Below are 27761 nucleotides of genomic sequence, written 5' to 3'. Positions count from 1 at the left end.
TATGGGTTGTTTTAGCAGTTTTGGTCAAGAAAGTATGTTTACGACCGTAAACAGAGTTTACGGCCGTAAACACATTTACGACCGTAAACCCAGTTTACGGTCGTAAACCCTGTTTGCGGTCTTGTCGAGTATAAATAGGGGAGGTGTTGTTCATTGCATGGTTGTTGATGCCATTGCGTTTACAGAGAGTCGCATCGAGTTGTACCTGACGTTTATTTGAATACAAACGTGTGCAAGCTCGATTTCTTTTCATCTTATTCTTCTATTCGTGTTTGTTTGCTGCTTAACTACTGGTAAAGATCCTTATTTGGACCTTACAACGATGTTTTTCACCATTTTTGCTCCAAAACTCGATCAAAAACTCGTTTTTAGGAAAAACGCGAAGAACAAACACCCCTTATTTTGCCCTGGCTCTGATACCAATTGTGAGTCTCTAATCTGCTTGTGTATCAGTCAGATCCAATTGATGGTGCGGAATCCCAATCAAACAGATGATGTCAGATCAAATAGAAGAAGAAGTAGAAGAAGAAGATGATGAATCTTGTATGTATTGATATGAATGAAGATACGGATACAAGATTCACACACACTAACACACACTCTCTTCTCTCTCTCTAGAACACCTTCAAATGCACACACTTAAGCTCCTGTTCTATGTCTCACACGTTCATCAATCTCTACTCCTCACCCCTAACACTTATATATATACAAGGGGAACATGGGCCGGAGAACATGGGCCGTAAATGGGTTTACGGCTGTAAACCTGTTTACGGCCGTAAACACTGACCTGTTTACGGTCCTTTACATAAAAATACATTTTCCTAGAAAAGCAAAGTATAAACCATAACTTTGACCCAACAACCCTCCACCAGTCAAGGAAGCGGTGGGTGAAAGTGGACACCCATTAAACCACCATTTTGTAGGCAGTAACCTTATACCCCCTTATAGATCGGCTTCGTGAATGAGGCCTACTAATGTTAAAACCGACTTGTCTTATACAAATATATAAATATTAAACCTATAATATTATAATATTATAAGGGTTGAATTTTAACTTTTAAAATTCTAAGGTTTGGAATTAATCTTTCATTTAGTGAGACTTTACAAATTCCAAAACTTGAGGGCAAGTTTTGAAACTTGTCAAAACTCTTCAAGTTTGTAACATAGGAGTTTAATAATCTATTTAAAAGAAGAAACCTTTCATGTTCTATAACCTCCATAACTTGAGGACAAGTTATAGAGTCCATTAAAAGTATTTAAAATCATTTAACTAACACAATTTAATCAAATAATCATGGAAGATTCAATCAAACTCATATGAACATGGAAATTCAAATCAATCAAGTTTCATGTACATAGATTAATCACACAAACTAATACTAAACATGAAACATTGATAATTACGTTTCAAATGGATGAGCATGATCATTACCATATCTTAAAAAACACATTTTTATGATTCAAAACAGTTTGTGGTAATGATCCTATCCATTTGTGGCCTAAAAATCGATTTTCAACACCCTGCCTAGCCAACTCGGCGAGTCCATGAACTAGACTCGTCGAGTTGATGATTTTGTACATGGACTCGTCGAGTCCATCAGTGGACTCGGCGAGTTCATCAGTCAGAATGCCAAAAACTCGATTTTTTCAACTTCAAACAACAAGTAGCATCAAGTATATAGGAAAACAACCCTTGGCTCTGATACCACTGATGGGTTTTGAGCATTCTAACACTCCTAAGGTGTGCATGCAACCCTAGAAACCTTGGATCTATGTTTTCTCTATAATACATGCAAACTTTCATTTTTCCAAGGTTTCATCCAAGCTAGCATATAATGAAGTATATGTAATACAAAAATCTAGTAGAATGACATACATTTTGTTGTAGTTGAAGCCTTGAAGCTTTAAGAGCCTAGCACCAATAGTGTGAACGCCTCAAATGGAACCACAAATCACCACCAAAAATTGGAAGAATAGAGAGAGGTTACTTTGCACTCAAGAATTCGGCTATGGCTCTCACAAGATCACTAGGGTGCCGATTTCATGCATACATGGGTTTCTTATATAGTGTGGCTACATTAGGGTTACACAATGCAAACCCTAATGTGCATGACTTTTCATATCCCTCATGCTCCATGAGTTAAAACCTCCATGGAGTATCCATGGATCACACCATGGGTTTAGCCCAACATAAGGAATCATGAATCATTAGCCCATTTTACAAGAATGAATGATTTAACCAATCAAGCCCATATATTTAATTAGTCTCTTTTGATCACAAACTTAGTTCTAAATTAATTCTTGATCAATACTAATTAAATAATATGATTTCATATTAATATATTAGAACTTATAATATATTAATAAATCATAACCTCTTCTCAAAAGTCCATCCTACAAATTGTCCCGGTGAAATGCAACCCAAATGGACCATGCTACTCTCGGGTCAAGTACATACCAAATATAGTTATGGACTTAGACACCTTATCCAACAGCTATATCCCGCTTCATGCAGGGCCACCAATAATCGGGGTGAAGATCCCGGTGCATCTTCTTCGCCCCGGGATGGATGGAGAACCTGGACTTGTGGGCCTCCTCCATCAATACATGCCGTACACCTCCCCAATAGGGTACCCAGACCCTCCCATGTAGGGTCAACATCCCACGACTATCATAATCAAATGAGGCCACCTGGCCTATAATTCTCTCACACTTCCGGCTCTCTTTCTTCATACCTTCAACCTGCGCCTCTCGAATCTGCTCCAGCAGTGGGGTCATCACTGTCATCCTCAGACATATGTCTCGTATCGGAGCCGCCACCGCCTTGCGGCTCAGGGCATCGGCCACTACAGTGGCCTTGCCGGGGTGGTAAAGGATCTCACAATCATAATCCCTCACCACATCTAACCACCGGCGCTGCCTCATGTTCAGATTTGGCTGGTCCATAAGGTACCTCAAGCTCTTGTGGTTCGTGTAAATGGTACAACGAACCCCATAGAGGTAATGCCGCCAAATCTTGAGGACGAAAACCACAGCCCCCGACTCCAAATCATGCGTAGGATAGTTAGCCTCGTGAGGCTTCAGCTGCCTCGAAGCGTATGCTATCACGTGACCCTGGTGCATCAAAACTGCACCTAAACATGTGATCGAAGTGTCACAGTATACTTTGAAATCCTCCACACCCTCTGGCAGAGTGAGAATCGGCGCCTGGCACAACTGCTGTCTGAGTATCTCGAAGGCCGCCTGTTGCTCAGGCCCCCAGCAGAATGTCACCGACTTCTTAGTCATTCGGGTCAGTAGGACAGTAGGATAGTAACCCGCTAAACCAAGGAAACTCCGAATCTTAGATGGATATGAACTCCCTCATCTGGTCATCTAGCTGCTTGGCTCCAGAGCCCGAGCCTGATCCCTCACCGGCACCTGAACTGCCTACTGCTAGTCTAGGGCGTAGAACCACCATACTGAAACAAAACATAAAATCATCAGAACTCATTATACTCTAGGGATCTACTCATAAAATAAGGTTCCCAGATTCATCTTAGCCCTCCTTGATTTGAGTACGGAACCTCTGCTTTCAGTAGTACGGGCCCATACTACCTTCCACATCTATCCGTACTTTCCTCAAGAATTGCCTTGACTCCACCAAGTCCCTTCTACTACTTCCTCTACATACGCTACTCTCTTCCTAGGCTTGCCGTAGGGGAAATTGCTGACCTACACTCCGCCATCAGCTGCATAAGAAGTCCCTGCTAACTTTCCCTAACTAGCTCACGAATACAATTACATATCAATCAGACTAGATAATTCTTCGAATGAGAGGTATCTCACTACAACGGTTAGGACTCAAACAAGAGCTGCGCAATAGCATTAAAACCTAGCCTTCTCAAATTACTTAGTCCTTATAATATGTAACTTTAACGTATTCGTTTACTAGTTAATTAAAGATAATTAGAACTCCTATAAGCACAAAGAAAGCAACATTCGGGCATTGAGTATCCATACTCTACTCTGGCTATCATGTTACTGACTAATCAGTACTAGCATACTGCTCAAAACTCACACAAATGGCATACAAGGCATCCTTCCTAGATCCTTAGCCCTAATCTAGCATGCTGAACACATAGTCATATCATATCAAATAACTTGTATGGAAAGTTTGGGAAACTTACTTAACCTCGGCTGATTGCATGCACCACACCCTTTTTCCTTTTTTTTCAAAACTCTTTTCTCTTTTAAGTTCCTTTTATAAAAACGATTTTCTTTTGAAAACTTCTATACCAATTCCTTAGTTTGAGTTCAGGCACACCCAAGAGTGCGCCCAAATCCCTCAAACCAAGGCTCTGATACCAACTTGAAACGACACAAAAATCATGACCAAAAATTTTGTTTTAAAACATTAAGAAAACCATAATTACCATTCGATATATAAAACATAAGTCACAATACTCAAAACATCATAACAAAATAAGTGTCAATGTATCCAAATCACATATCAAATATCAGAGTAATATCCCAGGCCAAAGAAACTGCGGTGTGTGTCATGCAATCATCTCGAGCCCTTCCCCTTGCTAGTGGAAGTACCTGAAACCAAAACTGAAAACTGTAAGCATGAATCTTAGTGAGCTCCCCAAACTACCACATACCATACACATAATCACATAAAGCATATACTGGGCCTAGCCCACTACATCGGGCCCCGCCCGACATCGGATCGAAGTCCGATATACAAAGCATATCAACACATATAACATAAACACATAACATAGCACATAACATACATCAGGCTTGCCCCGACATCAAACCGAAGTTCGGAAACACATAAGCAAAAACATGCAAGAATCACGAAGACATCAAGCATACAAACATTCCTCGGCCTTGCCCCGGCATCGGACCGAGGTCCGGAACTACTAATATCTATACGGGCCGGCATTGTGGCCGTAGACCCATTCCTACTGGATAAAAACTCACCTCGTAATGTTGAACGTCGAATATCACGGGAAGAAACCTCTAACAGCTGCTCCGGTGACTCCCGACTATCAATAGCATGACCATTTTACCCCTTGGTCTAAAATTGGACCAGAGCCATGGCCCAAACCCATCTTTTCCTTCCCACCCACCAATGACCCACTAAAGGCCCACTAATGGCCCAATTTTCCAAATTGAGCACAATTCCTCAAATGGGCGTTGCCCTAAGCCCAATAAATCCTTAGCCCCAAAATAACTAATTTCGAGTGGACCATTATGGCCCAAATACTATAATTCTCAGTCCTAGGCCCAAACTCAACTCCACAGTGGGCCATGGGGCCCAACTGTCCAGGCCTAAACTTCAAAGGCCTAAAAGCCCAGGTTCGCCACTCTGCATGCGTACGCGCGGTGTACTTGGCACGTACGCCCAGCGTACGCTGGCCTTCACCAAAAGCGGGAAATTGATCCAGTACGCGCAGCGTACAAGGATTACGCCCAACGTACTGGCCAGTTTCCTTGGGGCTCTATTTGTGACTTAATCCATTAAGCTCTCGCATCTAGAATGCAGATCTAGGTCCTTAAAGACATCTTAGTCCATAAAGTTACAAACTTTATGTGCTTGCATGCATGGGTGGGGGTCAAAACATGATTTTGGTCCTAAAACAGACTTTGTAACCATCAAACACTTGCACGGTTGGGTCTTAACCAACCATGTCCGATTTTTATGACTCTAAGTGCTTCTAATTGCTCAAAAGGACAGTTCTTAAGGTCTGAAACCATCAAGATACAAGAAGCCTCAACAATGGAGTCCAAAAGTGACAGAAAACATCCCAAAAATCAAATCTAAGCAAGCAATAATCAAGTTTGGAGCTTGATACCTCAATTAAGTCAGAAATGATGCTAATCCCCTAGATCTACAAGCTTTCTCCAACTTCTTGCTCCTTCTTCAAACTTCTATCTCTTCAAAACCACCAAAACACACCAATAAACTCCAAAATGAGCTCAAGATACAAATGAGAGGGTTAGGGTTCGAGATGGACACTGAGAGGGCAAGGGAGGCTGAGAGGATAATGGTGTTGGAGGCTATAAGTTGTTTAAATAGGCTGCAAACCCTAAAATTTAGGGTTTGCATCTGAACACCCTACGCCCCGCGTACGCCCAGCCTCCTCGATGCGCGCCTCTCCTATGTACGCCGCGCGTACACCTTGTACGCCCAACATACGCCTTAAGTCCTCCATATTAAAGAAAATACAATTGACTTTAATAATAACTAGTGAAGAATCCCCGCTTTGCGGGGTTGGATTTGCATTCTACTATTTTTGAAACGAAACAAAGTACAATGTTATAGCGTATGCTCCAAGGTAATTTTTTGGTTGTACATCATTGAAGGAGATGGCTAATGTAAATTGCATACAATACAGAGGGAAGGGTTCAATGGTGAAGTTTTAACACCTTTCATTTGTCCAATCTAGGTCAACAAAGTTTGATTAGTCAAAGGAATCACATTTCTCATGATCAAATGACCCATCTTTAAAGTCACCAAAAGCCTCCCTGTGAAAAGACAAATCAGCCCTTGGTTTCTATACACTGAAAAACAAATATCAAATACATACCTTGAGTATTTCAAGCCACTTTCATATGCTAATACATCCAGTGTAGATTAAAAATCGTTTTGTTTTGATCAGAAGAAGGTAAACTCTTTCCAAGGTTAGAGCTTGAAATACATAGTTCAATTGTAATTGAAATCATTGGTACCTTGCTCCAGGAAGATGAAGTATGAACAACAGTTGGATAGCAAGATCCATTGGTTCCTTGTGGATTTGAAATATCTTCTTTCCTTCCTCGAAATCGCTGCTGAATTTTAAAAAAAATCTGTTTGCGGGTTTTGTGTTATTCATTTCCTTCAAATTATAAAAAATGATCAGCAGCTTTACCTGATTATAAACCCTCAGAATGCAAGATACCTTTCTCCTCATACTTAAGAGCACATGAGTCGCAAAAAAAAAAAAAAACACACACAGATTAATTACATTATGACCTATCCCCCACCAGTATTAGTGGTTAGTTAAAATTCACACACAGATCAGTTAGATATATCATTATGATCAAGAATGTCATATGTTCTACCTTAGACTTGGCATCACCAAGTGAGCAACCGTCCTTACGATAGTAGGAACAACTTTTTAACCCAATTGATGGAGTTCTGCAAACATAATCACAATGTAATATGTCGGAATAAGAACTTTGATCAACAAAAAAAAAAGGCAAGACTTACCCATGAAATGAAGTGTATGTAGATGTATAATTTAGGGGAATGAGATTAGATGTTAGTTGGATCAATCTTTCAAAATGAAAAAGCAGTTAGTATGTCTAGAATTAAAATAACTTGCATGTCTATTGGAAAGAATGACAAATGTATTAGAAAATTCAATGAAATGTATGAGAAAGATTGAAAATGGAGATTTACTTGCGGAGAAATTGCACTTCTGATATTTGGAGATTTGGGCAATCTTTTAAATACATATCAATGATCTGACTTTTTTCCCATGCATATTTCTCTTCAATTACAATATTACCATCTAAATTCAGAAAAATACAAACTACAAAAGCAACTGAAATAAATATCTCTAAATAATAAAAACTAAAGAACCAAAATTGTTGATGTTCAAACCTTTTATATTTATTTACCAAGGGTTAATTTAAAAAACTTAGTCAGAGAAAAATTAAGTGTAAAGAGTACAGAAGACACTAAAATCCTAGATTCAACATGTGTGCTAATTCAACCAAGAACCAAACGAACAAAAGATTGGTCCCCAATTGAGAATTAAGCAGCAAAAAACAAAACAAAAAGAAAAAAAAACATTTTTGTTCGTTCTTCCTTTTTTGTTGCCCAGTACTCCGAGAACCAAAAAAGAGAGATGTTTCTTTTCCAAAATGGGTATTATAGAACTCCCCTTTCCTTTTTTCTTTTTTTTCTTTTTTTAGGTTTGACTTTGTTGCACACTAAAAAAATCAAAGTCACATTCCCCTTTGATCGATAGTTAAGCATGACTGAGAAAGAAATGTTGAAGATGTTGTTCAACTTTTCTGAGATAGCAGACAAATGAAATGTTATAATAGATCTGTAGTACAATGCTATTTCTTTCATTTAGACCTAAACAGATTAAATGAAAAGATTAGCAACACACATTCTTTTGATGACAAACAAACATTTAGCCCTTTCGTTATGTGTCTTCCAACTTGAAAGATCAGATAAAAACAAAAGCACAAATTCATTTCAAAATCAACAGAATAATAAAACTATATCCAAACCTTAAATACTTTTAATAAGACAAAAGCACTTCCTAACTCCTCTTTCCTTCTTCAACCGGGTAATGGAGGTTGTAAAGATATTCCTATCATGTAATTATTCATTTTTCAGGATACTTTAGTATCCTTACCTTCTCAAGATTCCTGAAAATACACAACAAAATCAATCTATTAGGTAATTAGGTGTTGTTATCTGGAATGAAAGAAATAGGTATTGTACATAATAACAATATAAAAGAATTCATAAATGTACATCTTATTTATGAAAGAGATGTCTTCAATAGAAAAAAGAATTTCCAAAAACAAAGAAAATCAAAATAAAAACATAAATCTCACATTGTAGAGAAACAATCTAAATCAGATTTTAAAAATATGAAAACCAAATGATTTATAAGATAGCCAAAAAAACATAATTAGCATAACTACAAAAACTATATGCACAACAAAAGACAAAATGCAAGAACTTCAACAGTAATGTTATGTGATACCTTGTTTATCCTTCCCAAGACCTTTCTTTTCCACCATTGGCTTCGTTTTCTGCAACATGCATCGAAATATAGGAGAAAATTAGAAATAAATGAAGAATTTGTTATCGAACCATAAACAAACACATATGCTTCCGACGTTGTTTTTGCATCATATGGCATTGTCTATAAAGATATTGCCTCAACCGTCTGAGAAATTTCAATCACTTTCAGGAAAAAAAACTTTCCAGTGACTTTAGAAGAAAACTTCAGCAGTTCAACCATTTGTAACTTTACCAGTTCAGTTTATACTGCAACTGAGAACTTATATCAAACAGCTGGTGGGCATGACTTCTCACAGATTTGATTCCTTTGTCTTCTGTGTATTTCTCGCTTAAGGGTTTGAGAGCTGATGAAATGTTTTTCAACACGCCGTGTCTTGAAAAATTAAGCAACCTGATGATAGATCCTGATACAAATCGTTGAAATTAGATCATATTTACAACTACAAAGGCATTCAAGAAACACGCAGCAACAATCTTGTAAAATTACAACGAAATTGAACTAAAAGAAGAAAATTTACCTCCAATATCGTTGATTAAATGAACAGAAAGGAATCCGGAAACCATCAGCTATCCACTTGATTAAGGTTGTGTATGGTTGGGTGCTATCAGCTTGTATTGTCCTCCATGAATAACCAAACACTTTTGATACTCATCTATTACCTGATCAAGATCAATTAGTCACCTGGATCTTCTGAAAGACCATATGAATAGTTTCATTCGCGCATATATGCAAATACCTGGCGTTGTGGTTCTAATCCAACTCATCGAACGACGGAATCGCGGTGTATTTCTCCGATTTACCGGACCAGATCACCTTAGGCTTGCAGTATTTTGTTGCTTCCTTGAATGGCTTGTCGCCCCACGACCCGGTCACAATGTAATCAACGGGATCTTCGGGTGTACAGATGTTGAGAGGGATGTCGGCGGATTGGGTGGTGGCGCCGCCTTGGAGGAGGAGAACGGCGTAATCTTCGGAGATATCGAGTAACTGTCTCAGATCTGACTCTGCTTTTTGGATGATGGAGAGGAATTCCTTCTCTCTGTGACTCATCTCCATAACACTCATTCCAGCTCCCCGCCAATTGTAGAGCTCCGATTCGGCTTTACGGATAACATTTTCGGGCAGCGTGGTGGGTCCAGTGGCGAAATTAAAAACCTGATCTTGCGCGGAGGCCGAAGCTGGTGGTGCAGCGACGGTGGCGGAGTATAAACATGTGATTGAGATGGGCTTATTGGTGGGGGACTATTATACCGGTGGGAACCATCCATAACGAAAGAGATAAAAGGGAAGGCGGTGAGGAACTGTGAAAGAAACAGGGATGATCGAGATGAAGCGGTGATTATTGGAAGAAACAATGCAATCGTTATGTCATCGGTTGGGGAATGGGTGGGTTTACAGGAGATAACACGTAGCAGTCACCGACCCATATCTGTCAATTAAGTATTATATACATTAAATTCAGAAAGTAAACAAAACATAAAGAAAAAAAAAATCCCACCAATCACAAAGAAGAACTGTTCATCATGCAGTTGTAAATTAGTATATATATAAATAATAATCATACTACATGATGACTTCCGGTCGTTACAAAAAACCCATGGATACTCTTTCTTTTCCGCTAGATTTTTGCTTCCAAACATATCCACTTATTAAACCTTGTGAGAAAAGGCCCGATTTCATTTAATATTTAACTTTTATCTAAATTTAGTTTGGTTAATTGTTGATTTCATTTGGTATTTGACTAATTGTTGCTAATGTGATCTTTAAATCTGATTTGCAAGTTGTGTTCACTTTTTAACGTTGAACAAAGGTTTTTGTATTCTTTTAGAATGAAAGACTGAAACTAGCGTATGATAAAGTTATTCTTTAAGAATGAAATATTGAAAGTAACATATTCTTTAAGAATGAAAGGCTAAAAAAATAAAAATAAAAATAAAAATAAAATAAAATAAAATAAGATAGAATTGATGGTTCAAGAATGTTGCATGCAGTGTTGGTTGGTCGAAGACGCACATAAGTGATAAAAAAAATTAATGAATAGTGAAGAAGTATGTAGGTTTTGCGTATTTTAGTTTAGCCTTTTGACAAAAGATTCTTAAAGACTATATTATATACTTTATTTTTTTTTTGTTTATATTTTCAATAATGTTTTTGTATATATTTTTCAAGAATGTTGTATATTAAACCAAGAATGTAATGTATATATTACAAACAATTTCTTACAGAATGTAGTATAGAATGTTGTGTATATTTGTCAAAATTTGTATATATTCTTGTGTTATAAAATGCATTCGTATTTTTTTTAAAGAATGTTAATTCTAATAAGTAATAAGATATCTTGAATGAAGTTGTATTCTTTAAGAATTATATATATATATATATATATATATATATATATATATATATATATATATATATATGCATAGAGAATGAACCGGAAACAAGATTTGAATGTGTTCCATTGTATAATAAAATTTTTGATATGTTATTGTATAATATATGTGTGTATTCCTTAAGAATATTTTATTTTTCGTACAAATTGTTATTATTGAGAATATATTAAGTCATATTACTTAATAATTTTTAATTCTTAAAAGTATTTGAAATTAACCCGCATTCTTTAAGAATGAACTCGTATTCTTTTTCATGTTCTTTATCATCGGCCTTCTTTCTCTATTTATTGGAAGAATTCTTCGTCTCTTCAGTGTGATTCATATAATATCAGTTTTTAAATATCCAGACAATTAGAGTTGATTTTGATAACAAAATATTTGGTTTTGAATAAGATAATTATATTATCTTTAATTCTCTTATTGGGATGAATAAAAATGTCAAGCTATGTGCTTATAATTTTTATTTTTAATTTTCTTTTATTAAAAAAATGCTTTTGTGTATTGCGTTCCATTGTAACTAGTGTACACCATATATGATCCATATATAAATCTAATCTCATTGTCCAAATTTTGTCACACACTCACACAATTATATAATTTGCATTTAATCATAACCATATATATATATATATATATCTATATATATATATATATATATATATATATATATATATATATATATATATATAGTTCTCTTGAGATTAAAAAAAATCAAGATCTTGAGATTCAACCTCAGTCATATATTTCTCATTTACCGCTCTAACGTTCCAGCGTACCAGCGGCAGTGGGGTATGCTTAATCATAAATGATTATATATATATATATATATATATATATATATATATATATATATATATATATATATATATGTATGTTCACAGATTGAGTAATTATATTTGATTATAACAGTCGGTAGCTGAAGACGTGGTGGTGACAGAGGTGGAGGTAGTATAAGTGACGGAGGTGACAGTGATGGGCGTGGCTGGTGTCAGAGGTGGTAGTAGTGGTGGTGGCGGTGGCGGTTACGGTGGTGGGGATATTGGCGGAGGAGAAATGAACGGGCGGCGATGTATAATCATTTATGATTATACCAAGCCTGCTGCGCCGGTACGCCGGGGGTTAGAGCGACATATTTGAAATATGTGACTGACGTTGAATCTCCAGATCTCTATTTTATTTTTAATCTTAAAGGAACTCACCTCTCTTTCTCTCTCTCTCTCTCTATATATATATATATATATATATATATATATATATATATATATATATATATATATATATATATATATATATATATATTGGGAAAACACAGCTTTATAAATTTGAGAAGGTGAACTTCAAATTTTAAAAAGCTTAAAGTCCAAGGACTAAAAGTAACATTTTAAAAATAGAACGCTAAAAACTTCAACTTTAAAAAAGCTAAAGGGTTTGAAGTGACGGTGGAAACACTCCACTGATACTTCAAATTAGGGTGTAGCATAATTTTTCATTTTATATTTTTACTAAACACCCCTGCAGAACCCTTTTTCGATCTTCACATTTCACCATTGCATAGATGTCTTCTTTTTACTCTGGATGCATCCGAAAAAAAAAAAGTTAACATTTCTCCTGTTATGTCCAACATAAATTTGAAACAATCAGTTGTTACTTTTAACCATACAAACCAACTGATTGGAAGTTAGAACTTGTACTTCCTGAATGTTAAGGCATCAAGTATTATGCATAAATCATCATTTTGTACATACTTTGAGTTAGCATGATAATAGGATACTTTGAGTTAGCATGATAATAGCTAAAGACTAATAAAGATTTATAAAATATTAAAGATTAATCAAGATAATCACCAATAAATTCACCCTCACATCTTCCAAAGTAATAATCGTAAAAGTATCTTTTTAGCCTGTCAAAAAGAAAATCACACAAATATAATTAATTGCATATAATCTATAGACGACTATGCTTACAAATATAAAATATATTGAATCGCATCAAAATCTCGTCTTTAACAATAAAACCAAGAATTACGCATAAATCATCAAGTATAAAACAAGAAGACTCACATCCGATATAAAATTCGTTTTGCAGGGTGAGGGTGGATCATGCCTGAAAAGTAAAAATACCATGATCAGTTCATAAATCATTAGTAACATGATAATATGCAACGTGCACAAAATATGCTCGAGATGAAAAAATATATATGTAAATGAAACTCTAATTGGCAACCACAATGTAGTTAAGAGTACGATTAGGTCACTTAGGCCCCATTTGCCATGCAATACAAGATAAAAAAAATAGAGTAAATTACACGAATGGTCCCTATGGTTTGGGGTAATTTGTATGTTTGGTCCCTAACTTATTTTTTTAACTCGGAAGGACCTTATGGTTTGGGGTAATTTGTATGTTTGGTCACTGTCTTAGCTAAAAAAACTATTTTGCCATTGATTTTTTAAATTATTTAAAAAAGTCAAGGGCAAAATAGTATTTTTTAGGTAAGACAGGGACCAAGCGCGCAACAAAAACAAATAGTAGGGACCTTCCGAATTAAAAAAATAAGTTAGGGACCAAACATGCAAATTACCCCAAACCATAAGGACCATTTGTGTAATTTACTCAAAAAATAGGATAAATGAAACTCTAATTTATACAAACCTTTATCCAGAAATGTTCTTACACCTGAATGCATAGCACCAACTTGTCGAAGGGGTAAATGCAATCTATGAATAATTAAAATCAATATCATCTCATTGTCAGTTATGACTACAAGAATCGTTAAATCCATCAATTTTTTTACAACAATTTTATCATCAAATATGCACAACAAATCACCTTGTAAAGCTGGTATATGATTGATCAACAGCCAAGGGTTGATGCTTTGGTGTTGTAATAGTTAAGGCTTTACCCTGACAATTATGTAAGATTACATAAGAAATATGAGATTTTAGAAATACAAATCAAAGCTTTAGAAAAAAATAGTTTTTCTACAAAATCACCGCAAAAGTGTGTTCTTTCAGTTCTTTCAACGTTGTATGCCAGAAAAAGGTCCAATAATCCACATTATTGGTTCTATTATTCGAGTACACTTCCCAACATCTCAACAAGGTTCCATCGAGTGCTACCAAAATTAAAAGGAATCATAAAATCATATAACTCAGAAAAAAAAAGATTATCCATTTCAATAAGATAACCAAAAGAGAGTCTATATATGAACTTTCTTGGTTATCTAAGAAGAAAACAAAGGTAACATTTCATAGCCCACGAAACACCAACCCCAAAAGAACAATAAAGATTTATGAAGAACACATTAATCAAGATCCCTAATCACTTTATGACGAACAAGAATAAAAATAATGTAAAAAGTGAAGATATATATACAACTATACGTTGTTCAAGATCAATATTTGCTTCCTTGGCAAAATTATGAGTGGCTCTTATGAACCCAAATCTCCTGAAGTAATCAAGAAGGTATCTTGTCAACCTGAAAAAAAGAAATCACAAAATCACAAACTTATATAATAACTAATTACATAATCTATAGACAAGCATGCTTACAAAAGTAAAAATAAAATGACTCACAACAAAATCTCGCTTTTAAAATCATCGTTAATGTCCATTAAAACCGAGAATCTGCAAACAAAAATTAAGTGTAAAGATTGGTTGCCATTCCCTTAATATAATGGGATGATAAAAATCTTAAGTTCAACAAATTTAATTTGGAGAATTGATATTAATTTAATAATTTAATTCAGAATCAGCGTTAAGATAATTCACTATACATAGAGTAGTGCAATACTTTCTAATTGTCAGCTCATTTCTACCAAACTCCCGTTAGACACCAACACACTAAGCATGTCAATTATATATCCCACGTATGAGAATTTACAACAAATAAAGCTTATGCAATTTAAAAGTGTACAACATGCAATTTCCAACAACATGGTGTAAGCAGGAAGAATATTTAAAGAATTAAAGTTCAATAAATTTAACGCAACGAGTCCCCTTAAAAATTCACATGAAACTTACCTAGACAATGTTGCCCCTAGCGTTGCAAATATCTTGCGTTGTGGAACTCCTACACGTATCAAACATGAACTTATAAGGTTAATTTATACTTATAATTTCAGCTTTTATAAAACACTACAAATTTTATGATTTATACAACTGCCAATATCGTTTAATGATTTATATAGTATTTTTCCAATAACTCGCACTTTATGCCAACAACTCGGCAGATCATCGAAGTTTACTTATAAAATAGTGTCCAAATCTTATATTCGTCACATCTACAAAAGAATATGAATTTTACATAATTCACGAATCACGAATAATTTAAACAAAATATCTAACAATATAAAAAGGTGTTTAGTTGCAATAGATATTCTAAAATCGTTATTTTATCATTAATTAGCAACATTTCTATGGAACACGATGTCGAATACAACAATGAGTTTGAATTCATAATTTTTAAACAAAACTTGCAACTAATTAATACTCAAAGATTGAAACATAGATCGTACCTCCATTCGAAACCTCAGTGTGTCTTCTTTTAAATTTTCCCTGCCTTGTGGTGAAATTTGTGGTGTACCCCATAACTTAATATTTCCACCGTACCTTCCACTACAAATGAATTCAAATTATTATCTCTCATGAGATTTTTTGTATAATATGAACTTTACACCATGGATATTGCCCAGATCCTAGACACATCCATGGATCTAGTGTTATTTTAGCAACAATAAACGTGGTGAAATCAAGAAAAACGGGATTTAATTGCTATGCACAAACCCTAGAATTTTACATTTACAAATCCATCAATAAATTCAATTTTTGGGTACGTGAATCAACTAAGCGATCACTAAACATCCTGAGAAAGCTGAGAATCATTACAATTTTGAAGCTTACGAGATTTAGCTTTAAATCACATAGAAATCTGAATTTCTTTGTCGGTTTTACCTATTTGTTGTTGTTACTCTGCTGCCAATTTCTTTGGAATATATATGCTTTTAGAACGCTTTCTGTTGGTAATTTTGTGGTGAAAAATGGCACAACCTTATTTTATGTACGACCTGTTTTGTCTCAGATCTTGGAGTCTTACATTAATTAAGTTAAGAGACAATAAATATTTTTCTACCTTTTATTCTTTTATTCCTATGTATAGAGTAAATTACAAGAATGGTGTATTGTTTAGGAAGTGTTGGTAATAGTTTTTGGTCTTTAACTTTTTTTGGATAATTGATTTATAGCAGGGAGGAACACGGATATTGTAAACGGAGGGGCAGAAATAAAAAGTTGAAAAGATACATAAAAATAAATTTATTTTGATTTAAGTTAGAACATCTAAACATTTGAACAAAAAGGGTAACTAAAATTGTTCTATTAGATTTTGGTAATCATATGATAACGAAATTTAATAAATAATTAAAGTAATTAATAACAATAAACCCAATATAAATTGGCAAAATATTAAAAATAAATAACACATACCGTTGTAGCCTTTCATTAAAGTATTTCAATAGTTCTCTATATTTTCAAGAGAAATAATGGTGTAGGCATAGACTTAATGTTTATAGTTGGCATTTCAACTTTAAAGCTTCACATTACACTAGTATTAATTTAGTGATAGAAAGAAAGAACGAAAGAGAAAACGCTTGCATTTAGAAAGAAGGGGAGCATCGAATTCCATTCCATTCCATGAGAGAGAGAGAGAGATCTTACAACCATAGTTACGATGCTCAGCAGGGAGGAGTGAGGAGCACACCGACAATAGAGTCACGGAGGTTGCTGGTCGGTGTTGCAGACTTCATTTCAGCGAACGGATGAGAGAGGAGATAAAGAGCGCAAACAGAGAGGAGAGGGAGTAGTGAGGACTCCAACGATGAGTAGTCTATGTTGTTGCGAGCACTCCAACATCGATTATGTTTTTTATGTGAGCAAATATTTTCAAATATCTTACCGTATAATCTATCTTAAGAACAACAATTGTTCTGGTTTAGGATTTGTTTTGATTCTCCTATTCTAATTTCTTGGTTTTTTGTAAGGGGTCGATTGATAGATGCTAACTGGGTTAAAGTTGACCAGGTTAGAAGCTGACTGTGTTAGAAGTTATGACTGAGTTAACTCCTGACTGAAATTTGTTGTTTGATTTTGCATGTGACTGACTATGCAAAATGACTATATTACCCTCAAATGACATTTTTTATAATGGACACTTGTATACTTTTTAACATTGGTATACTTTACACATTCTTGCTTAAGGTTTTTAACATACAGTTAACCATATAAATTGTCTTCATTATAGAAAATTACATTGAACTCATTCTTTTCATGTATAAATCTCATTCCATTTTGTATTACAAAACTAAAATCTACATAGTATTTTCTATCCAACTACACATTAACATATATATATATATATATATATATATATATATATATATATATATATATATATATATATATATATATAACATTAGTATCAAAATCTTCATAACAGTTCAACCTCAAGTTTTATTGATCAAAACTAAAATCCACATAGTATGGCATGTGGTCTTGTAGATGTTGAAGAAGTGGCAAATTATCCTCAAACACTCATGTCTAAGAAACTATGACACAATCCGGTAGCCCGATTGGGGAAACTTCATTTGGAGATAGACATTGTTGCCATAACATAACTTTGATTTGTACCTTGGAATTGGCATCAAAAGTGAGGAATGAGATTGAAATTACCATTATACCACTTAGTTGAAGCCATCTCTTAGATTCGGATTGAGATTAGCCTGATATTACCATTATACCACTTGCCCCGGCATCGGACCGAGGTCCGGAACTACTAATATCTATACGGGCCGGCATTGTGGCCGTAGACCTGTTCCTACTGGATAAAAACTCACCTCGTAATGCTGAATGTCGAATATCACGGGAAGAAACCTCTAACAGCTTCTCCGGTGACTCCCGACTATCAATAGCATGACCATTTTACCCCTTGGTCTAAAATTGGACCAGAGCCATGGCCCAAACCCATCTTTTCCTTCCCACCCACCAATGACCCACGAAAGGCCCACTAATGGCCCAATTTTCCAAATTGGGCACAATTCCTCAAATGGGCGTTGCCCTAAGCCCAATAAATCCTTAGCCCCAAAATAACTAATTTCGAGTGGACCATTATGGCCCAAATACTATAATTCTCAGTCCTAGGCCCAAACTCAACTCCATAGTGGGCCATGGGGCCCAACTCTCCAGGCCCAAACTTCAAAGGCCCAAAAGCCCAGGTTCGCCACTCTGCATGCGTACGCACGGTGTACTTGGCACGTACGCCCAGTGTACGCTGGCCTTCACCAAAAGCGGGAAATTGATCCAGTACGCGCAACGTACAAGGATTACGCCCAACGTACTGGCCAGTTTCCTTGGGGCTCTATTTGTGACTTAATCCATTAAGCTCTCACATCTAGAATGCAGATCTAGGTCCTTAAAGACATCTTAGTCCATAAAGTTACAAACTTTATGTGCTTGCATGCATGGGTGGGGGTCAAAACATGATTTTGGTCCTAAAACAGACTTTGTGACCATCAAACACTTGCACGGTTGGGTCTTAACCAACCATGTCCGATTTTTATGACTCTAAGTGCTTCTAAGGGCTCAAAAGGACAGTTCTTAAGGTCTGAAACCATCAAGATACAAGAAGCCTCAACAATGGAGTCCAAAAGTGACAGAAAACATCCCAAAACTCAAATCTAAGCAAGCAATAATCAAGTTTGGAGCTTGATACCTCAATTAAGTCTAAAATGATGCTAATCCCCTAGATCTACAAGCTTTCTCCAACTTCTTGCTCCTTCTATCTCTTCAAAACCACCAAAACACACCAATAAACTCCAAAATGAGCTCAAGATACAAATGAGAGGGTTAGGGTTCGAGATGGACACTGAGAGGGCAAGGGAGGCTGAGAGGATAATGGTGTTGGAGGCTATAAGTTGTTTAAATAGGCTGCAAACCCTAAAATTTAGGGTTTGCATCTGAACACCCTACGCCCCGCGTACGCATGGAGCCTCCTCGATGCGCGCCTCTCCTATGTACGCCGCGCGTACACCTTGTACGCCCAACATACGCCTTAAGTCCTCCATACTAAAGAAAATACAATTGACTTTAATAATAATAATAATCATACTACATGATGACTTCCGGTCGTTACAAAAAACCCATGGATACTCTTTCTTTTCCACTAGATTTTTGCTTCCAAACATATCCACTTATTAAACCTTGTCAGAAAAGGCCCGATTTCATTTAATATTTAACTTTTATCTAAATTTAGTTTGGTTAATTGTTGATTTCATTTGGTATTTGACTAATTGTTGCTAATGTGATCTTTAAATCTGATTTGCAGGTTGTGTTCACTTTTTAACGTTGAACAAAGGTTTTTGTATTCTTTTAGAATGAAAGACTGAAACTAGCGTATGATAAAGTTATTCTTTAAGATGAAATATTGAAAGTAGCATATTATTTAAGAATGAAAGGCTAAAAAAATAAAAATAAAAATAAAATAAAATAAAATAAGAGAGAATTGATGGTTCAAGAATGTTGCATGCAGTGTTGGCTGGTCGAAGATGCACATAAGTGATAAAAAAAATTAATGAATAGTGAAGAAGAATGTAGGTTTTGCGTATTTTAGTTTAGCCTTTTGACAAAAGATTCTTAAAGACTATATTATATACTTTATTTTTTTTTGTTTATATTTTCAATAATGTTTTTGTATATATTTTTCAAGAATGTTGTATATTAAACGAAGAATGTAATGTATATATTACAAACAATTTCTTACAGAATGTAGTATAGAATGTTGTGTATATTTGTCAAAATTTGTATATATTCTTGTGTTATAAAATGCATTCGTATTTTTCTAAAGAATGTTAATTCTAATAAGTAATAAGATATCTTGAATGAAATTGTATTCTTTAAGAATTAAATATATATATATATATATATATATATATATATATATATATATATAGAGAGAGAGAGAGAGAGAGAGAATGAACCGGAAACAAGATTTGAATGTGTTCCATTGTATAATAAAATTTTTGATATGTTATTGTATAATATATGTGTGTATTCCTTAAGAATATTTTATTTTTCGTACAAATTGTTATTATTGAGAATATATATAGTCATATTATTTAATAATATTCAATTCTTAAAAGTATTTGAAATTAACCCGCAATCTTTAAGAATGAACTCGTATTCTTTTTCATGTTTTTTATCATCGGCCTTCTTTCTCTATTTATTGGAAGAATTCTTCGCCTGTTCAGTGTGATTCATATAATATCATTTTTTAAATATCCAGAGAATAAGAGTTGATTTTGATAACAAAATATTTGCTTTTGAATAAGATAATTATATTATCTTTAATTCTGTTATTGGGATGAATAAAAATGTCAAGCTATGTGCTTATAATTATTATTTTTAATTTTCTTTTATTAAGAAAAATGCTTTTGTGTATTGCGTTCCGTTGTAACTAGTGTACACCATATATGATCCATATATAAATCTAATCTCATTGTCCAAAATTTGTCACACACTCACACAATTATATAATTTGCATTTAATCATAACCATATATATATATATATATATATATATATATATATATATATAGTTCACTTTGAGATTAAAAAAAATCAAGATCTTGAGATTCAACCTCAGTCATATATTTCTCATTTACCGCCCTAACGTTCCAGCGTTCCAGCGGCAGTGGGGTATGCTTAATCATAAATGATTATACATATATGCCTGTTCACAGATTGAGTAATTATATTTGATTATAACAATCGGTAGCTCAAGACGTGGTGGTGATAGAGGTGGAGGTAGTATAAGTGACGGAGGTGACAGTGATGGGCGCGGCTGGTGTCAGACGTGGTGGTAGTGGTGGTGGCTGTGGCGGTTACGGTGGTGGGGATATTGGCGGAGGAGAAATGAACGGGCGGCGATGTATAATCATTTATGATTATACCAAGCCTGCTGCGCCGGTACGCCTGGGGTTAGAGCGACAAATCTCTATTTTATTTTTAATCTTAAAGGAACCCACCTCTCTTTCTCTCTCTCTCTCTCTCTATATATATATATATATATATATATATATATATATATATATATATATATATATATATATATATATATATATATATATATATTGGGAAAACACAACTTTATAAATTTGAGAAGGTGAACTTCAAATTTTAAAAAGCTTAAAGTCCAAGGACTAAAAGTAACATTTTAAAAATAGAACGCTAAAAACTTCAACTTTAAAAAAGCTAAAGGGTTTGAAGTGACGGTGGAAACACTCCACCGATACTTCAAATTAGGGTGTAGCATAATTTGTCATTTTATATTTTTACTAAACACCCCTGCAGAACCCTTTTTCGATCTTCACATTTCACCATTGCATAGATGTCTTCTTTTTACTCTGGATGCATCCGGAAAAAAAAAGTTAACATTTCTCCTGTTATGTCCAACATAAATTTGAAACAATAAGCTGTTACTTTTAACCATACGAACCAACTGATTGGAAGTTCGAACTTGTACTTCCTGAATGTTAAGACATCAAGTATTATGCATAAATCATCATTTTGTACATACTTTGAGTTAGCATGATAATAGGATACTTTGAGTTAGCATGATAATAGCTAAAGACTAATAAAGATTTATAAAATATTAAAGATTAATCAAGATAATCACCAATAAATTCACCCTCACATCTTCCAAAGTAATAATCGTAAAAGTATCTTTTTAGCCTGTCAAAAAGAAAATCACACAAACATAATTAATTGCATATAATTTATAGACGACTATGCTTACAAATATAAAATATATTGAATCGCATCAAAATCTCGTCTTTAACAATAAAACCAAGAATTACGCATAAATCATCAAGTATAAAACAAGAAGACTCACATCCGATATAAAATTCGTTTTGCAGGGTGAGGGTGGATCATGCCTGAAAAGTAAAAGTACCATGATCAATTCATAAATCATTAGTAACATGATAATATGCAACGTGCACAAAATATGCTCGAGATGAAAAAATATATATGTAAATGAAACTCTAATTGGCAACCACAATGTAGTTAAGAGTACGATTAGGTCACTTAGGCCCCATTTGCCATGCAATACAAGATAAAAAAAATAGAGTAAATTACACGAATGGTCCCTATGGTTTGGGGTAATTTGTATGTTTGGTCCCTAACTTATTTTTTTAATTCGGAAGGTTCCTATGGTTTGGGGTAATTTGTATGTTTGGTCACTGTCTTACCTAAAAAGACTATTTTGCACTTGATTTTTTAAATTATTTAATGAAATCAAGGGCAAAATAGTATTTTTTTTAGGTAAGACAGGACCAAGCGCGCAACAAAAACAAACAGTAGGGACCTTCCGAATTAAAAAAATAAGTAAGTTAGGGACCAAACATGCAAATTACCCCAAACCATAAGGACCATTTGTGTAATTTACTCAAAAAATAGTATAAATGAAACTCTAATTTATACAAACCTTTATCCAGAAATGTTCTTACACCTGAATGCATAGCACCAACTTGTCGAAGGGGTAAATGCAATCTATGAATAATTAAAATCAATATCATCTCATTGTCAGTTATGACTACAAGAATCGTTAAATCCATCAATTTTTTTACAACAATTTTATCATCAAATATGCACAACAAATCACCTTGTAAAGCTGGTATATGATTGATCAACAGTCAAGGGTTGATGCTTTGGTGTTGTAATAGTTAAGGCTTTACCCTGACAATTATGTAAGATTACATAAGAAATATGAGATTTTAGAAATACAAATCAAAGCTTTAGAAAAAAATAGTTTTTCTACAAAATCACCGCAAAAGTGTGTTCTTTCAGTTCTTTCAGCGTTGTATGCCAGAAAAAGGTCCAATAATCCACATTATTGGTTCTATTATTCGAGTACACTTCCCAACATCTCAACAAGGTTCCATCGAGTGCTACCAAAATTAAAAGGAATCATAAAATCATATAACTCAGAAAAAAAAGATTATCCATTTCAATAAGATAACCAAAAGAGATTCTATATATGAACTTTCTTGGTTATCTAAGAAGAAAACAAAGGTAACATTTCATAGCCCACGAAACACCAACCCCAAAAGAACAATAAAGATTTATGAAGAACACATTAATCAAGATACCTAATCACTTTATGACGAACAAGAATAAAAATAATGTAAAAAGTGAATATATATATACAACTATACGTTGTTCAAGATCAATATTTGCTTCCTTGGCAAAATTATGAGTGCCTCTTATGAACCCAAATCTCCTGAAGTAATCAAGAAGGTATCTTGTCAACCTGAAAAAAAGAAATCACAAAATCACAAACTCATATAATAACTAATTACATAATCTATAGACAAACATGCTTACAAAAGTAAAAATAAAATGACTCACAACAAAATCTCGCTTTTAAAGTCATCGTTAATGTCCATTAAAACCGAGAATCTGCAAACAAAAATTAAGTGTAAAGATTGGTTGCCATTCCCTTAATATAATGGGACGATAAAAATCTTAAGTTCAACAAATTTAGTTTGGAGAATTGATATTAATTTAATAATTTAATTCAGAATCAGCGTTAAGATAATTCACTATACATAGAGTAGTGCAATACTTTCTAATTGTCAGCTCATTTCTACGAAACTCCCGTTAGACACCAACACACTAAGCATGTCAATTATATATCCCACATGAGAATTTACAACAAATAAAGCGTATGCAATTTAAAAGTGTACAACATGCAATTTCCAAAAACATGGTGTAAGCAGGAAGAATATTTAAAGAATTAAAGTTCAATAAATTTAACGCAACGAGTCCCCTTAAAAATTTACATGAAACTTACCTAGACAATGTTGCCCCTAGCATTGCAAATATCTTGCGTTGTGGAACTCCTACACGTATCAAACATGAACTTATAAGGTTAATTTATACTTATAATTTCAGCTCTTATAAAACACTACAAATTTTAAGATTTATACAACTGCCAATATCGTTTAATGATTTATATAGTATTTTTCCAATAACTCGCACTTTATGCCAACAACTCGGCAGATCATCGAAGTTTACTTATAAAATAGTGTCCAAATCTTATATTCGTCACATCTACAAAAGAATATGAATTTTACATAATTCACGAATCACGAATAATTTAAACAAAATTTCTAACAGTATAAAAAGGTGTTTAGTTGCAATAGATATTCTAAAATCGTTATTTTATCATTAATTAGCAACATTTCTATGGAACACAATGTCGAATACAGCAATGAGTTTGAATTCATAATTTTTAAACAAAACTTGCAACTAATTAATACTCAAAGATTGAAACATAGATCGTACCTCCATTTGGAACCTCAGTGTGTCTTCTTTTAAATTTTCTCTGCCTTGTGGTGAAATTTGTGGTGTACCCCATAACTTAATATTTCCATTGTACCTTCCACTACAAATGAATTCAAATTATTATCTCTCATGAGATTTTTTGTATAATATGAACTTTACACCATGGATATTGCCCAGATCCTAGACACATCCATGGATCTAGTGTTATTTTAGCAACAATAAACGTGGTGAAATCAAGAAAAACTGGATTTAATTGCTATGCACAAACCCTAGAATTTTACATTTACAAATCCATCAATAAATTCAATTTTTGGGTACGTGAATCAACTAAGCGATCACTAAACATCCTGAGAAAGCTGAGAATCATTACAATTTTGAAGCTTACGAGATTTAGCTTTAAATCACATAGAAATCTGAATTTCTTTGTCGGTTTTACCTATTTGTTGTTGTTACTCTGCTGCCAATTTCTTTGGAATATATATGCTTTTAGAACGCTTTCTGTTGGTAATTTTGTGGTGAAAAATGGAACAACCTTATTTTATGTACGACCTGTTTTGTCTCAGATCTTGGAGTCTTACATTAATTAAGATCTTGGAGTCTTACATTAATTAAGTTAAGAGACAATAAATATTTTTCTACCTTTTATTCTTTTATTCCTATGTATAGAGTAAATTACACGAATGGTGTATTGTTTAGGAACTGTTGGTAATAGTTTTTGGTCTTTAACTTTTTTTGGATAATTGATTTATAGCAGGGAGGAACACGGATATTGTAAACGGAGGGGCAGAAATAAAAAGTTGAAAAGATACATAAAAATAAATTTATTTTGATTTAAGTTAGAACATCTAAACATTTGAACAAAAAGGGTAACTAAAAGGGTTCTATTAGATTTTGGTAATCATATGATAACGAAATTTAATAAATAGTTAAAGTAATTAATAACAATAAATCCAATATAAATTGGCAAAATATTAAAAATAAATAACACATACCGTTGTAGCCTTTCATTAAAGTATTTCAATAGTTCTCTATATTTTCAAGAGAAATAATGGTGTAGGCATAAACTTAATGTTTGTAGTTGGCATTTCAACTTTAAAGCTTCACATTACACTAGTATTAGATTAGTGATAGAAAAAAAGAACGAAAGAGAAGACGCTTGCATTTAGAAAGAAGGGGAGCATCGAATTCTATTCCATTCCATGAGAGAGAGAGAGAGAGAGAAATCTTACAACCATAGTTACGATGCTCAGCAGGGAGGAGTGAGGAGCACACCGACAATAGAGTCACAGAGGTTGCTGGTCGGTGTTGCAGACTTCATTTCAGCGAACGGATGAGAGAGGAGATAAAGAGCGCAAACAGAGAGGAGAGGGAGTAGTGAGGACTCCAACGATGAGTAGTCTATGTTGTTGCGAGCACTCCAACATCGATTATGTTTTTTATGTGAGCAAATATTTTCAAATATCTTACCGTATAATCTATCTTAAGAACAACAATTGTTCTGGTTTAGGATTTGTTTTGATTCTCCTATTCTGATTTCTTGGTTTTTTGTAAGGGGTCGATTGATAGATGCTAACTGGGTTAGAGTTGACCAGGTTAGAAGCTGACTGTGTTAGAAGTTATGACTGAGTTAACTCCTGACTGAAATTTGTTGTTTGATTTTGCATGTGACTGACTATGCAAAATGACTATATTACCCTCAAATGACATTTTTTGTAATGGACACTTGTATACTTTTTAACATTGGTATACTTCACACATTCTTGCTTAAGGTTTTTAACATACAGTTAACCATATATATATATATATATATATATATATATATATATATATATATATATATATATATATATATATAACATTAGTATAAAAATCTTCATAACAGTTCAACCTCAAGTTTTATTGATCAAAACTAAAATCCACATAGTATGGCATGTGGTCTTGTAGATGTTGAAGAAGTGGCAAATTATCCTCAAACACTCATGTCTAAGAAACTATGACACAATCCGGTAGCCCGATTGGGGAAACTTCATTTGGAGATAGACATTGTTGCCATAACATAACTTTGATTTGTACCTTGGAATTGGCATCAAAAGTGAGGAATGAGATTGAAATTACCATTATACCACTTAGTTGAAGCCATCTCTTAGATTCAGATTGAGATTAGCCTGATATTACCATTATACCACTTAGTTGCAGGCCATTTAATTTTCTATGAAAGAATCAGAAATTCACATCTGAAAATTGACATTCATATGAAAACAGAAAAACATAATAAACATACAGATTAGTGAAACCAAAATCGAAACTCACCAAATCTCTATCAGATCCAGAGGTAACTAAATCCAAATTTCAACATATAACTGAAGGATCCAAGTGCGATTTCCGATTTTTACCAAGATAGAGAAAAAAACAAAGAAATTACCTGAATGATCGATGCTAGCTTAGGAGAGGCAGAGGTCGACGGCTTGTGGCGGCTCTGCCTGAGGAAAACGACAGTGCAGTGACGACCTCGACGGAAGAAAACTGAAGGAGAGGAAGTCGGCGTTGCTGCAAGTTGAACCAGTGGTGGGAGAAGTTTTCGCGTCCAGAGTTAAGAATGAGAAGAAGGTTTTTGACATGAGAAGGAGAGAAAGGGCAACTAAGGATATTGCTATAGTTTACAAAAAAAGAAAATCAATACCTGTTGATGATGTTGCTGTTGATCACGGTTACTCCTCTGTTGCTTTTGATCACGAATGGAACTCTCGTTGCTTCGTCGAGGGGAGGTTATCGAAGGGAGGGGATGAAATCAGAATCTCAGTCGCAACTTTTGCGGGGCAACTTTGGTTTTTTTTCTTTTTCTCAGTCCATCAAATAGAAAGCAAGGACCGAGTTTGGTGTTTTTATTGGACCGAGTCCACGTAATGGACCGAGTCCCTACATCTATAATCTCTATCAAAAATGCCAATTGTTATTTTATTGACCCAGTCCCTCTTTGGACCCAGTTAGATACCATATCAAACAACCCCTAAATTTGTTGTATACTTTCTGATTTTTAGTTCCTCCACGTAATTTTAATAGTCCTAGAAAATAATCAGATAAGATTAGTATATAGAATTTTGGAGTTTGATTAGATTCTAATTCTTATATATAATTATAATGCCTATAAGTTAGGGATAAACAAGTAAATG

At 34.2% G+C, this 27761-nt stretch overlaps 2 protein-coding genes and 1 long non-coding RNA gene across 19 annotated transcripts; all 3 read right to left on the bottom strand.

Moving 5' to 3' along the window:
- Nucleotides 1–4410: 4410 nt before the first annotated feature.
- Nucleotides 4411–10196, bottom strand: LOC145167046 (uncharacterized). 13 transcript variants are annotated; one of them, XR_013740879.1, is made up of 8 exons: nt 9541–10196; nt 9322–9463; nt 9036–9207; nt 8763–8811; nt 6579–8418; nt 6418–6516; nt 5844–5925; nt 4411–4581 (listed from the first exon to the last, which is right to left on the bottom strand). It is a non-coding gene; the product is annotated as an uncharacterized LOC145167046 (long non-coding RNA). The 13 variants fall into 13 exon arrangements; XR_013740888.1 differs by lacking the exons at nt 4411–4581; nt 5844–5925 and having other exon boundaries at nt 6240–6516; nt 6579–6837; nt 6900–6942; nt 7093–8418; XR_013740893.1 differs by lacking the exons at nt 4411–4581; nt 5844–5925 and having other exon boundaries at nt 6240–6516; nt 6579–6819; nt 6900–6942; nt 7093–8418.
- A 2510-nt stretch (nt 10197–12706) lies between these two features.
- LOC145109605 (uncharacterized) lies at nt 12707–16160 on the bottom strand. Of its 3 annotated transcripts, XM_079046821.1 has the most exons (11): nt 16097–16160; nt 15712–15811; nt 15218–15266; nt 14771–14821; nt 14578–14672; nt 14188–14309; nt 14024–14097; nt 13847–13911; nt 13258–13300; nt 13042–13097; nt 12707–12768 (listed from the first exon to the last, which is right to left on the bottom strand). In XM_079046821.1, exons 2-11 carry the CDS (start codon nt 15782–15784, stop codon nt 12764–12766), a joined length of 633 nt encoding a protein of 210 aa, XP_078902947.1. In that variant the 5' UTR covers nt 15785–15811; nt 16097–16160; the 3' UTR covers nt 12707–12763. The 3 variants fall into 3 exon arrangements, with proteins under 3 accessions (XP_078902947.1, XP_078902929.1, XP_078902938.1); XM_079046803.1 differs by lacking the exon at nt 12707–12768 and having other exon boundaries at nt 12999–13097; XM_079046812.1 differs by lacking the exon at nt 12707–12768 and having other exon boundaries at nt 12999–13097; nt 16082–16152.
- Nucleotides 16161–21532: 5372 nt separating this feature from the next.
- Nucleotides 21533–25037, bottom strand: LOC145109586 (uncharacterized). Of its 3 annotated transcripts, none has more exons than XM_079046783.1 (11): nt 24977–25037; nt 24592–24691; nt 24098–24146; nt 23653–23703; nt 23460–23554; nt 23071–23192; nt 22907–22980; nt 22730–22794; nt 22136–22178; nt 21920–21975; nt 21533–21769 (listed from the first exon to the last, which is right to left on the bottom strand). In XM_079046783.1, the coding sequence occupies exons 2-11, from the start codon at nt 24662–24664 to the stop codon at nt 21726–21728; spliced, it is 672 nt and encodes a 223-aa protein (XP_078902909.1). In that variant the 5' UTR covers nt 24665–24691; nt 24977–25037; the 3' UTR covers nt 21533–21725. The 3 variants fall into 3 exon arrangements, with proteins under 3 accessions (XP_078902909.1, XP_078902922.1, XP_078902913.1); XM_079046796.1 differs by having other exon boundaries at nt 21533–21647; XM_079046787.1 differs by having other exon boundaries at nt 24962–25028.
- Between the last annotated feature and the right edge of the window lie 2724 nt (nt 25038–27761).

Source organism: Lactuca virosa, chromosome 1 (genome assembly GCF_052849685.1).
Source record: "Lactuca virosa cultivar CGN04683 chromosome 1, Lactuca_virosa_CGN04683_v6, whole genome shotgun sequence".
Lineage (NCBI taxonomy): Eukaryota > Viridiplantae > Streptophyta > Magnoliopsida > Asterales > Asteraceae > Lactuca > Lactuca virosa.
Note: the sequence above shows the minus strand (reverse complement) of the source record. Positions and strands in the feature narration are given on the sequence as shown.

Bases quoted from the DNA above. Each gene is read 5' to 3' on its own strand.
- LOC145109605 (XM_079046803.1), bottom strand. From the start codon at position 15,784: ATGGGGTACACCACAAATTTCACCACAAGGCAGGGAAAATTTAAAAGA. The intron at 14,822-15,217 runs GTAAGTTTCATG...TTTTGTTTGCAG, and splicing joins CTAGGGGCAACATTGTCTAG to ATTCTCGGTTTTAATGGACA. The intron at 13,301-13,846 runs GTTTGTATAAAT...TTTACTTTTCAG, and splicing joins AAGAACATTTCTGGATAAAG to GCATGATCCACCCTCACCCT.
- LOC145109586 (XM_079046783.1), bottom strand. From the start codon at position 24,664: ATGGGGTACACCACAAATTTCACCACAAGGCAGAGAAAATTTAAAAGA. The intron at 21,976-22,135 runs GTGAGTCTTCTT...TCTTTTTGACAG, and splicing joins AAACGAATTTTATATCGGAT to GCTAAAAAGATACTTTTACG. The intron at 21,770-21,919 runs GTGATTATCTTG...CTTAACATTCAG, and splicing joins ATGTGAGGGTGAATTTATTG to GAAGTACAAGTTCGAACTTC.